At 36.4% G+C, this 15,010-nt stretch overlaps 1 protein-coding gene across 2 annotated transcripts; it reads right to left on the reverse strand.

Annotated features, from left to right (window-relative positions):
* Positions 1-5,141: 5,141 nt before the first annotated feature.
* On the reverse strand, positions 5,142-14,662 carry RESF1 (retroelement silencing factor 1). Of its 2 annotated transcripts, none has more exons than XM_070947502.1 (3): positions 9,376-14,662; positions 8,063-8,137; positions 5,142-6,125 (listed from the first exon to the last, which is right to left on the reverse strand). In XM_070947502.1, the coding sequence occupies exons 1-3, from the start codon at positions 14,660-14,662 to the stop codon at positions 5,968-5,970; spliced, it is 5,520 nt and encodes a 1,839-aa protein (XP_070803603.1). In that variant the 3' UTR covers positions 5,142-5,967. The 2 variants fall into 2 exon arrangements, with proteins under 2 accessions (XP_070803603.1, XP_070803602.1); XM_070947501.1 differs by having other exon boundaries at positions 8,063-8,140.
* Between the last annotated feature and the right edge of the window lie 348 nt (positions 14,663-15,010).

Genomic DNA, 15,010 nt, shown 5'->3' on the forward strand with positions numbered 1-15,010 from the left:
TGGAAGTATTGGTTTGTATGGGGCCATAAGAGACAGTTTGGAGTCTGGGCGTGGCTTGGACTTGCTGAACTGTATAGAAGAGTTGGTTTGGCCTCTGTGAGGTAGAAATGAGGTACTTAGTAGCAAATAAGGTGAATAAAAGAAATAATCATTCCAAGTCAGATACATAAAGTCAGATCAAATATATGAACTTTGAATAACCTTCTCTATTAAACTTTGAGAGAACCTATCTATTCACATAAGTATATGTGCTTGTTAGAGGCAGCTGAACTTCATTATTGGTAAATATATCTTCTGATGAGGCCCAGCTGTCATCCATCCGGTCATGGATTTCCTCATAATTACTTGACCTATGACACTGTGTCAAACACACTGATTCTATACATCTTCTTAATAGAATCAGAAACTACGGAAATTCAGATATATGGGAACATCTGAAAGGATACAGAAAGTTACTTACTGTTTAAAGTATAGCCATAATTTCTGCATTTAAACATTACAGCACTTAAAGGAAAGTTGTAAACTATAAAATAATGGGTTAAGTAAAGTTGTAATAGTTTAATGATTAGTAATTGATGGAGTAGTGAAAATGTGTAAGCCACAATAATTTTATTAACTAGTATGTAATGGTTTGGTAATTAGTAAAGTGTAATGTAAGTATAATGTATTTTTAATGTAACCATATATGGAAGCCGGAAGGGCTCATAGAACTCTTTGTCTTGAAAACATATATAAATCGTGAAATCATAATTAATCCTTGTTCAGATTTGCTAGAACCAAATGCTGCACTGAACCTTTGTGCAAATAAATGCATCTGTCTGACCCAGGAATATGTTTCAGACTCTCATTTTCCACAACATCTGTAATGGCTGCCTCTGAATAATATATACCCTCTGTATCTCTCTACTCTGTAATGACTCACTTCTATGAATATTGCTTCTGTGTTCCTGATATTGTATGCTGAATTCTGCTGCATGGTATTGTATATAAAGAAGTTTCTTATGTAGTTGAATCCTGCAGAATTATTTGTGTGTCTGATTGTGTGTGCTGCAACAAACTCTGATAGCCTGCAGGCTATTTTGCATGGGTGCTGCATGGGCTTACAGAATCTGTTTTCCTGCTATTTTCAGAACAATGCAGCTTTGGCTTTTGGAAGAACAATTGCTTTCAGGATGGCCTGCATATCTATGGCATTTACATTCTTCCTTCAACTTAAGGTGTGAAAACTCTGTTTTCACAATTGTCCAGTTGCATAATAAATTCCAAAGGAATTCTAAATGACAGTGTAAATATTTGATGATATCAAAAGCTGTAGACAAGAGCAAGAACGGATGGGACTTCAAAGGCCTGTATCTGTTCTGACTCGGGTCACGCTGACAAGCGCAGATGCTAGTTAAGTCAGTTTAGTGCACAGTGACAGACAACCCTCCCAATGGGGTTAATAAGGCTCCACCCAAACCCCGACAGCAGTTCTACACAGACCCACAACCTGAGTCCTGAGGCAGTGACAAACACAATTCCTAGTCCACAAATCAAAGTCCTAGATTCCAAAAATGCAAAGCTAAGTTCGGTTTAGGCAAAGTTTAGGATCAGCAAGGCAAGTTCGAGGTTCAGAGTCCACAAAGCCATAAAACACGATTTACGGTCCGCAAAGGCCAGGGAGCAAACAATTGTTCCTGACAAACAGCCTTCCCCCTGCCTAAATCACCCCACACTAGGTATTCCAAGTGAGAAAAGGCGAGGCTGCTTCCTTATGAGTAACCTTGACAACCTCTGTGCCTCCCTTTGCTCCATTCTTTTCAGCTGAAGATCTGGTGGAGGAGGCAGCTGTTCCTCATCAAAGTGATCGGTAGCCTTTAATCATCACTGGCCCTTGGTAGCTGGTCCTCTCATGCAGGCGGCTATCATCTAGTTGACTGCCCTCCCCATGCCAGACAGGCCTGGGAATGGTTTGTTCTTGGGCCCTGGGCTCTCCAGGCATTATGGGGCAATCATGTCATCCCTGTTGGAGGGTCGAACTCATCCTCCTCATAGCTGGCACCATCACAGTACCTCCAGAGGTCATTATTCCACCTTTAATCAGTTTTCCTGCGCTACCAATCTCACAGAGGAACAAGTTATGAAAGAGGGACAAGTTTTACCTAACAAGACAGAGGCTGAATTGAAAGTGGACTTACAAATGAAATGCCACAAAAATTACATGGAAAAAATGTTATACTACACATAGAAAAGAAGTTGGCTGTTTTAATAATTAAAAGGGATAAATAATAAACTAAGAGTAATCGGGATAATTTTTCTATATGGGATTTACAAAAGACTTGAAGAATCTCATGAGAAGAGACAACGAAGAAATGAAAAGAGATCAATGAAAAGAAATAAAGTTCTATGGTATTATTTGAAAGGACTAAAGATAAAGATTGTTAGAAATAAAAGGGAGAAATATAAAGTTGGTCTAATTTGTTCAAGATTAAAATAGATATGTTTAACTCTGAGGGAGATGGGTGGTTATATAAATATAAATAAATAAAAATGTTATTTTTGGTAACCCATCATGAATTTTTGCTGACACCAAGACTGAAATGACAATATTTTATGGATTTGTTTACAGATAAAGAGAGGAGATATGGGAAAACACAATTATTTTTGTAATTTAAGAGGTGAAGTTACTAAAATTGTTTATACTTTTTGTATAACCTTTTTGAAGGTTGAGATTCACTCCTTTATATATCTTTTCTTTTTCTTTACTATATTTCTAGTTCTGTTTCATTTTTTCTATTCTTTTATGTCTTTCCTATTATTCCTCTGCTGCTTTTACTCCTTTTTTTAGCCTGTGTTATTTTTTTTCCCTTTAATAAAATTATTTGGAAAAAGAGGAAATTGACTAAAGGTTAAAAGTGGTTTCCTATCTGGTTTTAGCATTGCTCATAACTCTTATCTCATTCAATGAGATTTTAGAGGAAGTGGTTTTAATCATTCAGACTGAGTGATATGATTGAATAGGTATTACTTTTAAAAAAAGTTTCTCATATAGCGTGGATTTCAAAGGAGTTATCAAAAAGATGAGTGTGAGAAGGAAGCCCTGTGACATATGGAGATAAATCAGCTGCTTCCTTTTTCATTGTTTGCAAGTTTTGAAAACTTCTAAGTGTATGGATTTGAACTCCCAGAATTGTTATCAATGGCTAGGCAGGTTATGGTTAATAAACACGATCAGTGTGAAAATCCATTCTTAAATTTATTAATCTGAATATTATATAATCATACTTAATAATGGTTTATTTACCAAAAATGAACTAGTTATAACTAGTTATAGTTATGAACTACAGTTATAATGTACACTGAAGATGGAATTTAATTTCGTTCTACAAGGCACAATGACAATAAAGTAAACTAAAAACTAAATACAGCTAAAAATGAATCAGAAAATCTCTACAAAATAAATAGAAGCAGCAGCCTATTGCAGGACCTCATCCTCTGCAGGAGATAGAGATATGAATATACATTATCTACAAAGTAAAGTGAAGAAAGTTAGCACCTACCTCTCTTAGAAGAATGAAATATTTTAGGAAATATTAAAAACGCAGGATATTATATTTCCCTGGATTAGAAAAGGAGAAACATGCTCTTGGAAAGCAGCCCCTACCTTTGTTAATAGCCCCAGAAAGACTGGGCCATCTTATCTACAAGACAAAAGGCCTTCAGCTCCAGATTGATAGGATTAGCCCTCACTCAAGATCCAAACCAGGAAAAAGCCATTTAGCCATAATAGGAATTGCCCAACACCCTTTCAGAACATAAACCTCTTCATTACATCATCACCCAGCAAGATTCAACCAAGCCTGGGACAGACAGCCTACAGGTTAGCTGGACCCCTGCATAACACCCTGGGAGTCTGACAACTAATAGGATATATTTCTTGCACAGGAATAGGAAGCTCTAGGACAAGGCCCAAGAGAGGGTATAAATATATTTCTCTCTCCATGTGGTCAGCTACCCAGAATCACACGTGCTTGGTGGTTCTGCTTCACCATTAAACCATCCTTCCAAGCAGTCTCCATGTTTTCAGTGTCTTTCTCCCCACTTAGAACTGAACCCAGATGGACATTTCTTCTAACAAAAGAAACTGCGATCAGAACTGTATCAGTTCTCTCTGAATTGAATAGGACTGAATGCATTTTTGGAACCAAGCTAATGCATATTGGAAGTCCAAAAATGAAATTAGTTAATATCCAGTATTTTATCAATGAACATTAAAGGTAATCACTTGGTATTCAATAGTTACAGTTTGCAAACTAACAGAGAGATCTTCAGCACTTAACAGTCTGAGGGGAAATTAATACATTTAATTCAATGACAAAAGAACAGAGGCAGATTCAAAGAAGAGTGGAGGAAATGGGATTTTGAGAAATGATTCATTTTACTGGATGAACTGTATAAACTGAGGAAGCAGAAAAATTAAAAGGGAAAGATGCAGCATTAAATGTTGGCCCAGCACAACACTGGATTCATTTTACCCAGAGCAATTTGAGCCAATAATCACACTTCTTTGTAGAACTTCTTTTTACTTAAGTTATCAATAGAATCGTTATGATTTGGGCAGCTCTATGGTTTATCTTTTTTTCAGCAGAGAATGATCTCACAAAGTTTAAAAGTGTTTCTATTCTGTATTGTTTTCTATTCTGGAAAAATAATGGTGAACTTTGTTTAATTCTGGTGAGTTTTGTGTCTAACAAGGAAATGTTTGCTGTTGAAATGTTTCATTTTTGTCACTTTTTTTCTTTTAATTGGCAGAAAAACAGTACAGATCCTAGAAGAACCCTCTCTGGCACACATACTGTGACTTTTGAAGTGGTGACTTTTGAAGTGGAAACCTGGTGTTTGAAAAATCCTTTAATCTGGAGAGTAGCAAGAGATGTGCTTACACACCCAAACTGGAAGTCTCACACGCATCATTTAATTATGTTGTGTGGTTTTGTTTTTGTTTTGCTCAAAAGCATTGTAAACTTTCAGTCAAAAAAGCAAAAGCAGAACTAAAAAAATAGATTTTGGAGATGAGTCACCTTGCACAAGATGTCATTTATAACCTTAGCCAACCAACTTAAAATTTAAGCGAGTAATTTTTACAAATACAGAAAAAACACTTATGGTAAAAAATATGTTTTTAATTCTGTAAACAAATAATACCATTTGAAAGTGACTAAACATTTACTCAAAATACATATTGCTGTCAAAATAAACAAAGTAACAAAAGTGCCAAACAATAAAAGGCACAACATTCAACACCACAATAGTTTCGAGGCACAAATTTCTGTTACATTTAGCTAATATAGCTTACTGAGGGATTTGTCTTGTAAAAATAATTGGAAGACTCCAAATGAAATGCTTGTTAAAAGGATTCTGAATGAAAAATTTAAAATATATTTTCATTTAAATCATAGCAACCATTTCAAAAATAGCCCTTTTGCTTTTACCTAGAACCCTCTTCCCCCAAAAACCCAGTATGCAAATGGATTACAGTACAGTAAAGCAAAAGTTGGTTTTCTCGTATGGTTCTAATGTCCCAACAAAACAGGTAGCAGCTAATAAACTCCAATGCTCCTTGATAAAACCTACTAAAGCTTATTTATTGATGTGTTAATTGTTTCCACAACATTTAATAAAGTACAGCTCCATTCCTTTAAAACGTCTACATAAAAATGAAAACTATTTGGCCTCGTTTTGAACTGGCAGGGTATTGAACTTAACTGTACCTAACAAAATCTCCAACAGTTGAAATTATAATGCATTCCAGAATTCAACGATGAGCATACCTATGTACTTAAATAAGCAAACTTAAGATACCGGTAGGCATGAAATAAATTATGGAAGGTCACTACATGAAAGTTACATCTTATTACAGGCCTGAGTCATTAGGACATTAATATAAGCGCATGCAGTCCAAAATATGTTGTTTACAAAAGAAAGATCCTAGCTTATGGGACTGCTATCCAGGCTTCGGCTTCTTTTTTCTAGATGCATTTTCCGGTAGGTTTCAAAGGTGGCTTTGGAATCCTTCATGGACCCATGGAATACTTCATTTCCTTCCAGTATTTTTATTGCAGCGTCAAGTGGAATTTCATCATTAACTGCAAGATTAGCAACAAAACCATCCTATTATTTTAGCTTGGTGTCTTACAATAGAAATATGCAAACAGAATGTGTGTTTTGCTTCATGCAGATAACAAATGCATGGAATCCAAAAATTCAGTGGAACCATTCTGAGCAGATTGCAGTCTGGGTGAACCAAAACTGGAATTGTTTCAATTGTTAAAAGCTTTGGAAATAAGCAGGACAAGGCTACTCTGTCCCATCCTCCTCTATGGGGACTGTGAGCCTTGCCCTCATATATTTGTAGCAACTTTATCTTATCTCCTTTTAGCTGCCACGCACCTATCTGATATTGATCCCTTCCCTTATCTGTAGACTAACACTGGGACTCTCTCCTTGCAGTAAAGCCTGTGGGGTGCACTGGTAAAATCTCACAGCTTTTTACTGGTATCATGAAACACAAAGGTTTATGCTTCCAAAGCCAAATGACATCAACACCGACCTTTATCTCCTGGAGAAGGTAATCAAATAAAACCAAATACGTTTTCTGCACAGTCCTCAAAATCAAATTACAAATAATCCATCTGGCTCTGTCTGCAGGTCTATTTAGCCAAGCATCTTTAATCCACCACAGCCAGCCAGATTTTTCTGAGAAGCCAACAAGTAGGGTTGTAAGTCTTTCCTGTTATCAATTGATTACCTTATTTTTCGGAGTATAAGACACACTTAGTTTTTGGGGAGGAAAGTAAGAAAAAAGCTGATTGGCAGGTGGATCAGCCTCTCGGAATACCCCCAATCAGCTGTTCCCAGAGGTGAATTTTAGTAACAGGTTCCTTGGTTGTGAGCTCTGTGCCTTGCTTTTCTTCCTGCCTCTGAAACAGAAAAAAAGCCTCCGAAGCTCTGCTTGGGGGCTTTTTTTCTGAAGCTTCTTTTCTAATGCTTATTTCAGCCTCTGAAACCTCCATTTGAGAAGCTGGGTGGCTCTACATTCAGAGTATACGGTCTGAATGTCACTCATGCCCTCGTCACTTCCCGTCTGGACTACTGTAATGCTCTCTACATGGCGCTCCCCTTGAAGAGCACTCGGAGGCTCCAACTGGTTCAGAATGCAGCCGCACGGGTGATTATGGGAGCGACACGGCGCACCCATGTAACACCTCTCCTGCGCGAGCTGCACTGGCTCCCAGTGGTCTTCCGGGTGCGATTCAAGGTGCTGGTTACCATCTTTAAAGCGCTCCATGGCTTAGGACCTGGATACTTACGAGATCACCTTCTACCACCGATAGCCTCCCACCGACCAATACGCTCCCACAGACAGGGACTCCTCAGGGTGCCGTCGGTCAAACAATGTTGACTGGCGACCCCCAGGGGGAAGCCTTCTCTGTGGGGGCACCTGCCCTCTGGAATGAATTGCCCCCGGACATTCATATGATCCCTGACCTACTCACCTTTCGCCGTGCCCTCAAGACATTATTGTTTCAACAAGCTGGGCTGGCTTAAACTTGAATTTTAATGGTTGTCTTAGTTTTTTTTTAATATTATAGGGGCCAAATTATTTAATATGTTTTTAAACTGTTTTTAAATTTTATGGATATGAGTGTTTTATTGTGGCTGTGCACCGCCCTGAGTCCCTCGGGAGAAGGGCGGTATAAAAATTAAATAAATAAATAAACAAACAAACAAATAAATAAATAAATAAAAGACGCACCCCGATTTTCACCCTTTTGGGGGGGGGGAAGGTGCATCTTATACTCCGAAAAATACGGTAACTGTGTTAATTCCACCTATCTCAGTTTTGAGCTAGATTAGTCTAGCAAAAGTAATTCCAAAAGTATCAATCTGCTGGGATGTTACTCACAAAATATATAGAAATGGAAGGAAGAACAAAGTATTGTTTGGCAATCTGAGTGGTGTTGATGAAACTTCTGCTCACCTCCTAAATCAAATGGCTAAGTTTTACCTGGCTAATGGTTACCTTGAATTTCATTTTCTTCCGTTTTTCTTCTTTTCACAGGACAGTAATTTAACCAATCTTCTCTTTTACTTTTGACTGCTGTAAATAAGAATTAGAAGCTTATTGTTTGATAAGAGCATGTAAAAAGCAAGCCAGATTTACTACATATAGTACAATGGCTAAGATACAAGTAGTCCTTGAGTTACAACAGTTCGTTTAGTGACCATTCAAAGTAAGAACAGGACTGATAAAAGGGACTTATGTTTTTCACACAACCATTGCAGCATCCTCATGGTCATGTAATAAAAATTCAGATGCTTAGAAACGGACTCATATTTATGACAGTTGCAATATCATGCGGTCATGTGATCACATTTTGTGAGCTTCTGACAAACAAAGTCAATGTGGAAGCCAAATTCACTTAACAACTGTGTTACTAACTTAACAACTGCAGTGATTCACTTAACAACTGTGGCAACAAAGGTTGTAAGATGGGACAAAATTCACTTAACTGTCTCGCTTAGCAACAGAAATTTTGGGCTCAAGTGTGGTTGTAAGTCAAGGACTATATATATTTGCCCTAATGGCTAAAACTCTAAACAAACTGTATGAATATATACTATTTTACTATCTATATTAATGTCAGAATATTCATGAACTAGGATAGACATGGCAACAGGTCAGCCATTGGGGACTGGCTGGAATAGGACATGATAACAAGGATAGCCAATATATAATCATAGCAACTAAATCAGCCAATGAGGGCTGTTTGGGAGTTGAAACAGCTTGGAGCTGGGCATGGTTTAGGCTTAGCTCAATTGCCCTATATAGAGGTGGTTCACCTTGTCCGTATTAAGTTCCGAGTCTGCTGCTGGAACTAAAACTAATCTTTCCTCTCTACCACGTTGGAAGAACCACTATTGGTATTGTACATTTACTCATGTGTTATTATGTATATAAAGAAGTTAATGAATCCTGCTGAATCAGTTATCTGTGTGTACTTTCTGGAAGTGACTTTTGCAACAAACTCTAACAATTACGTTTTTGAAATTTAGGGAATTTCCATCAGAACAAGATGATAGCCAGATGAAATCCAAACTGTAACAGATACTATTAGCTACTGTGGTGTTGAGATCTTTAGTATCTTGCTACAGATTTCTACTGATTGAAGGATATTTTAAAAAGCTTTCTAGCCAAATTAAAAGGCATTTTATAGATATTTAACACTTTAGACATAGCAATATAAATGCAGGATTAGCTTGCATTTGTAATATTTTGAAAAGAAAATACTGTTATGGTTTACTTTGGCTGATTAAAAGGAAACCCAACTGTACCTGTAACAGATATCCTGTTTTTTTCAGGAAGCTTTGTTGCTTCTAGAGTTTGTTCTTCAGAGGCGGACTTCCTAAATAATATTTCTGGACACATTTTGAATTCAAGCATTTGTGGCCTCTCTGCTTCAGACATTTGGGATGAAGAGCTGCCTTTTTGGTGGGGTTCAGAATCCTCAGTTCCATTATTTGATTTCACGTGCCAAAGGGGTTTGGAGTGCACAGAATCCAGGCTTGTCAAACGAATAGTCTTCTGGGCAGTCCGTTTAAATGCCACTCTGTTCAAATAGTTTTTCTTTTGTTCCTTCTGCAGAAAAACTGTGTGTTTATTTTTTCTTTTAAAACATTTTTTATCAGAAAGTGATTTCACAGACCACTTGTCTGGGTTACTACTATCCAATGTGCCTTCTTTGACTGGAGAGTGGACTTCATTGGAAGGATTATCTCTTTCATTCTGGGATGCAGGAATTCTATTATCGAAATGTGAGCTTTGACATTCATTTTTCTTATCTTTTCTGTATGCATATTTCTCTAGATTTATTCTTTTAACAAGTTGTGTGAGATTTTGTTCGACACGCTGCTTAGGACAAATAGGTTCATTATATTGTACTTTTTTGTATCCGTATTGTTTCTCCAAACCTTTCAATTTTGCTTTATTTAAATGTACTTGTGAACCCAAGGTAGAATTATGCTCAGAATTTTCATGTTTTTCAGAAGCAAAGCTAACACTGTTTAATGTTGAAGAGGGCATGACCTCACTAGGCTGAGTTTCCAATCCTTTCACGTTTGTTTCCTTCATCATTTGTCTCTTTAGACTCCTGCTTGAAATTGGTCCTTTAATCACGTGTGTTTCACTAGTATCTCGTTTAATTTTGAATTTTTCAAAATTGATACTATTCTTAGTTTCTATTCCTCTGTGGCGATCAGTATCTATTTTTGATTTCAGAGTTTTATTAAAAGACTTTTTCTCCAATTTCTTTTTGGCAAGTTTTTTGATAATTATCTTTTTGAAGTCTCTATTTAAATGATACTGTGCTTCACTTTTTGAGATATTCCTTCTACCATTTTTCTGGTTGCGTATTTTATTAGTTCCAACTCTTTCTCTCTGTAGAGACTGGGAATCTGCAGAATGAGACAATTTTTTACCCCGCTTTTTAGGTTCTTGTGAATTTGAATTTTTCAATGAAGAACGTGGAGTAGTTGCTTGCTCTAATTTGGGTAGTTTATCTTCCTTTACTTGAGGTTCAGTTTCTTTACATCCAAAAGTTTTATTTAAAGCTTTGTTACTCTGATCTCCCAAAAGAAAGATATTATTGCCTGTATCTAATATGGAATTCTGTACTTCATTTTTTAGGCTACAATCAGACTCACTGGATTTTGATCTCTCTTTAGACTGTGAATACAAATCAGTTTTTTCCTTCAAACTAGGTTCTTTAGCTAGCATACATGAACAAGGCTCCACATTATATTTTGAAGCTAACCAACCTGGCAAGCAGCAGTATGTCCGTTCTGGTTTTCCAAGTCTTTCAGACTTGATAACTTTGCTGTCAACATTTAAGTCCTCGTTAGACTTCCTGTAGTGTCCTACATCTTTATGTTTTGAATCCATTCTCATCTGGTCACCTCCGTGGTTATCTAGCTTGTTGGAGGATTGTTGACTGCATTCAGGAAACACTTCACTCATCTGTTGAGAATTTAGGATTACTATTTTAATTTGCTCTACTGCATCACTAGGATCAAGACTTTTCTCATGGCTCATAGTATTTTCTTTATCTTCTCTTTCTGGCAGCATAGTTCTAGAATCTTTGTTTTCTATTTCCTTTACCATATTCAAATAACCAATTCCGTAGGGAAATTCTTTTGAAAGCTCAGTTAGCTGATTGTTCAAAAAGGTTACAGAGGATTCAGTGCTGCTTCCCAAATCGGCTTCCTTGCCTTCATCCAGGGTACGCTCCAAGTCACCTGCTTTTCTAATACTGGACATGTTGTTTGTCTCACACAGACTCTCCTGATTTTCAAACATCTCGTCATTGGACAAATCTGTATTGCAACCGTAAGATATATCTTGCTCTATTTTTTTTCCTGAAAGTGAAGCAACTTCTAAAAAGTCATTGTTCTTTTGTTTCTCAGAGTTGCTTGCATTTGTTTCCACTGAGGTTTTGTCACACTGAGGGCTTTCTAATATTTGCAAGTCTTCAGGTTTTCCTGTGAAAGTTTTGGATAGACTTCCTGATGGTAGCAATATGCCGCCTTCCTCTGAAAGACTCATCCCAACTTCAGGGTCATTTTTCAAAAGGCCAGATTCATCCTCGTTGTGTTGTAGAGAAGGCATGTGTTCTCCTGAAGTTTCAAGCTTTATACCAGGTTTCAAAAGGCTAGTACTAAAGATGTCTGCTATTTGCGAATTATAAAATGCATCACCCTGTACAAGAGTACATACACTAGATATTTGCAACATACTGTCTTTCAACCCAACTTCAGCAGTATTGTTGGATTCATCCAAATTTGGAGCATGTTTTTTTGATGTTACACATTTTTGAGATGATGCAGTTAAATCATTAGTGATCAGTTCATATTGATGTTGGACTCCTGAATTGAGGTCATATTCCTTTAATCCAAGCGGCGAGGAATTTGTTTTCTCTTGATTTAAATCGAAAGTGTGATTTGTTCCAACTTCTGCTTTCACTATTTTATTTTTTCCTGTGGATTTATCTGTTCCCTGGTGCACATTTAAATCACAATATTTATAGGAATCTGTAGGTGAGTAAATAGTTCTTTTTTCCTCGTTGCTATCTGATTTTGTAGATATCACTTTTTCTAAAGTATGGACAGTGCCTTCTTCAATATTGGTAGCTGGATTAATGATTTCATTATTTTTCTGCACATCATTATTTTTTGATAATATTCGGGGAGTAACAACAGCTACTTGAGGTTCAGAGCCTTTTGGCAAATTGGAATTTACTCCATCAAGGTTTTTTTCAAAAGATGAAGAACCATAAATCTGAGTCCTTTCAACTGTAATTTTAGTGTCGTAATTTTGAGTCAATATATTGGGGAGGTTTTCCAAAATTTTTGCAGGACCCTTGCCATCAATCCCATCACTGGAAGATTCAGTATTTCTATTTAGTAGTTCATTTAAGGATTTTGGGAGGCACTTTCTCCATAAAGCCAGGCTTGTTTTCAGTTCTTCCAAAGTTACTTCTAAACCAGGAGTTCCAGTTACAGCTTCAACTCCTTTGGAGATAGAAGAACTAAACGTATCAGCGATCTTTTCACTATTCGTTTGTTTCTGAAGGCAAGTATTTTCACCATGCTGAATATGACATGCAGGAGTAGAATTACCATGTTCTTCTTTTATTGGATTTTTCATTGAGGATGATTCCTGAGAAACATCTGAATTCTGAACTAAACTCTGAATGCTATCATTTAAATACTGAACACCTCCACTTTCTGAATTTTTATTCTGTTCAGAAGAATTAAGTAAGTCACTATTAGGTACAGTTGATATTTTCTCTAATTGATTGTAAGCAGATTTAATGATGCTTGTTTCCTGAGTAGAACCAACAGGAGAGATTTTATAGCTTAATTTAGTAGTTCCATCAGTGTTAACAGGATTTCCAAACGCATCATCATTAGAATCAGTACATGAATTATCTTGAACAATAAAATGCTTATTTTGGTATTTATCTCCACCTTCAACATCAGCATTAAATAACATATTTTCATCATCAGTACCTTTCAGCAGATTCCACAGAATTGGCAATAAATGATACTTTGTTTTCTGTGGTACAACTAAAGAATTGTGTGAATTAGATGAAAACTGATTTGGAGTGACTTTATCTGAGAGAACTGGTTGGGCAGTACATTCTACTGATGGGTTAGTATTATGAGAAAATAAATTAGGATTTTGATTGTTTACGGAAGTATTAGAGGTCTGCCCACTCTGTAGAGAAGATAAATATATTTTTTGTTTTAAACTAAAATTCTCTTTAAGTTTTAATAATGCATTTCTCATTTCATACAAGGCTTGAACATCTAGTGATAAACTCTCTCTGGTTATTTTAACTTTATCCTTAGATAAATTCTCATTACTTATGTTCTTTTCTAGTTGCAAAGTTTGATTTGTCTGTTGCAAAGGTTCAGCGACCTTAACTGTTGTAGTTGTTGGTATACTGTTAGAAAAATTACCTTCAGCTTCAACATATGACTTTACTGATTCATTAGAAAGCTGCATTGTAGTTTTTGGTCCACTTACATTATAGGCAGTTGGGCCTACCACATTTGTTTCTGTACAGGATGACAGAGATTGAGATTTCTGATCAGGCCGAACAGAATATAAATTGCTATTTTGATCAATCAGAGTATTATGATAACTTTCAACTTTTTCGTTAGATAAAATTGCTGTTGGTTGTTGTAGAACAAATTGTCCATGGTTTGCTTGTATGGGAACTATCAAGTCCGATAGTGAAGAGTTTATATTAGTAGCTTGGACTGTATTCCTGTAATTATAATGAGAATAAATTGGATATGGTGAAGGAATTACTTGATCAGAAGCATAAGTTTGTGATTGCATCGTTACTGGAATAGCTGAATTTGGGCACTTCTTTGCTGAACAGTAATCAGGATATTGGACATTTTGCTGAGGAGATAAATAATAATTTGATGCAGAGTTAAGGGACACTCTAGCATCTGCTTGAGAGGTAGCAGGCCCATTCATGTAATAGTAGGGCATCTGTGTTGGGGCCCTTTTTGGAGATGAAGTATTTAGAGGATCTTGCTGATAAACTGAGGTTCCCATAGAATTTGAACAATTTTGCAGTGTCTGATTACTGAAACTGCCCACGGCCATATATGCATTTGTCTTTTGATGCATATTTTGCACAGAATTAACCGTACTTCCCTGTAATGGTAAAGAGGAAGAGATTTGCATATTCCTTGATAAATTTGGATTCTGTACATCAGCTGCCATTTCAACTGTCATGGTGGAAAGTGAAGATGGTGACAATTTGTAAAAATTATTGTTTAGTCCAAAACTTGTTCTAGACACTGCTACTTTAGGAAATACTGGCCTTAAGTTTTTAGAAGCCCTGTTATTTCGAAATTGTCGTTTATTTGTCAACATATACTTCATACTTGATGGAATATTTGTGGTTTGGCTATTTCCAGAATTACAAAAATTCTGCATTAAGACATTTGTTTGGGACGTCATAGAAGCAGCAGAAGGAACTTGGGGCATCAAGAAGGGATCACTTGTTTGCATCTTATTGATTGTCCCTACGTTCCAGTCCATTGTGCTGAAAGTTCTTTTAATTTTCAGGAATCTAAGAGGAGAAAAAAGAAATAATACAATTTCATTTAGGTCCATCAAAAGAAACCATGCAGCTCCTTATCAAAATGCTATTTTATAAGCTATTTTTCCCCAGCCCCATATAAATTAAATGAACATTTCTGCTATCATTCTATCCCACATTTAAGTATTTTAAGAATTTCTAAATGCTAGCACTAATATAGGGAAGTTAACAGATCTCAATAGTTTCACATTCCATAACAACGTTCTGATTTTGGCAAAATTAACAGTATATATTCAAAATAGTAGTTTAATCAAATTTAAGCAAGAATGGTCCCCATATATACATCA

Source organism: Pituophis catenifer, unplaced genomic scaffold (genome assembly GCF_029215685.1).
Source record: "Pituophis catenifer annectens isolate HBS135680 unplaced genomic scaffold, rPitCat1.0.hap2 SCAF_7, whole genome shotgun sequence".
In the NCBI taxonomy this organism is placed as follows: Eukaryota; Metazoa; Chordata; class Lepidosauria; order Squamata; family Colubridae; genus Pituophis; species Pituophis catenifer.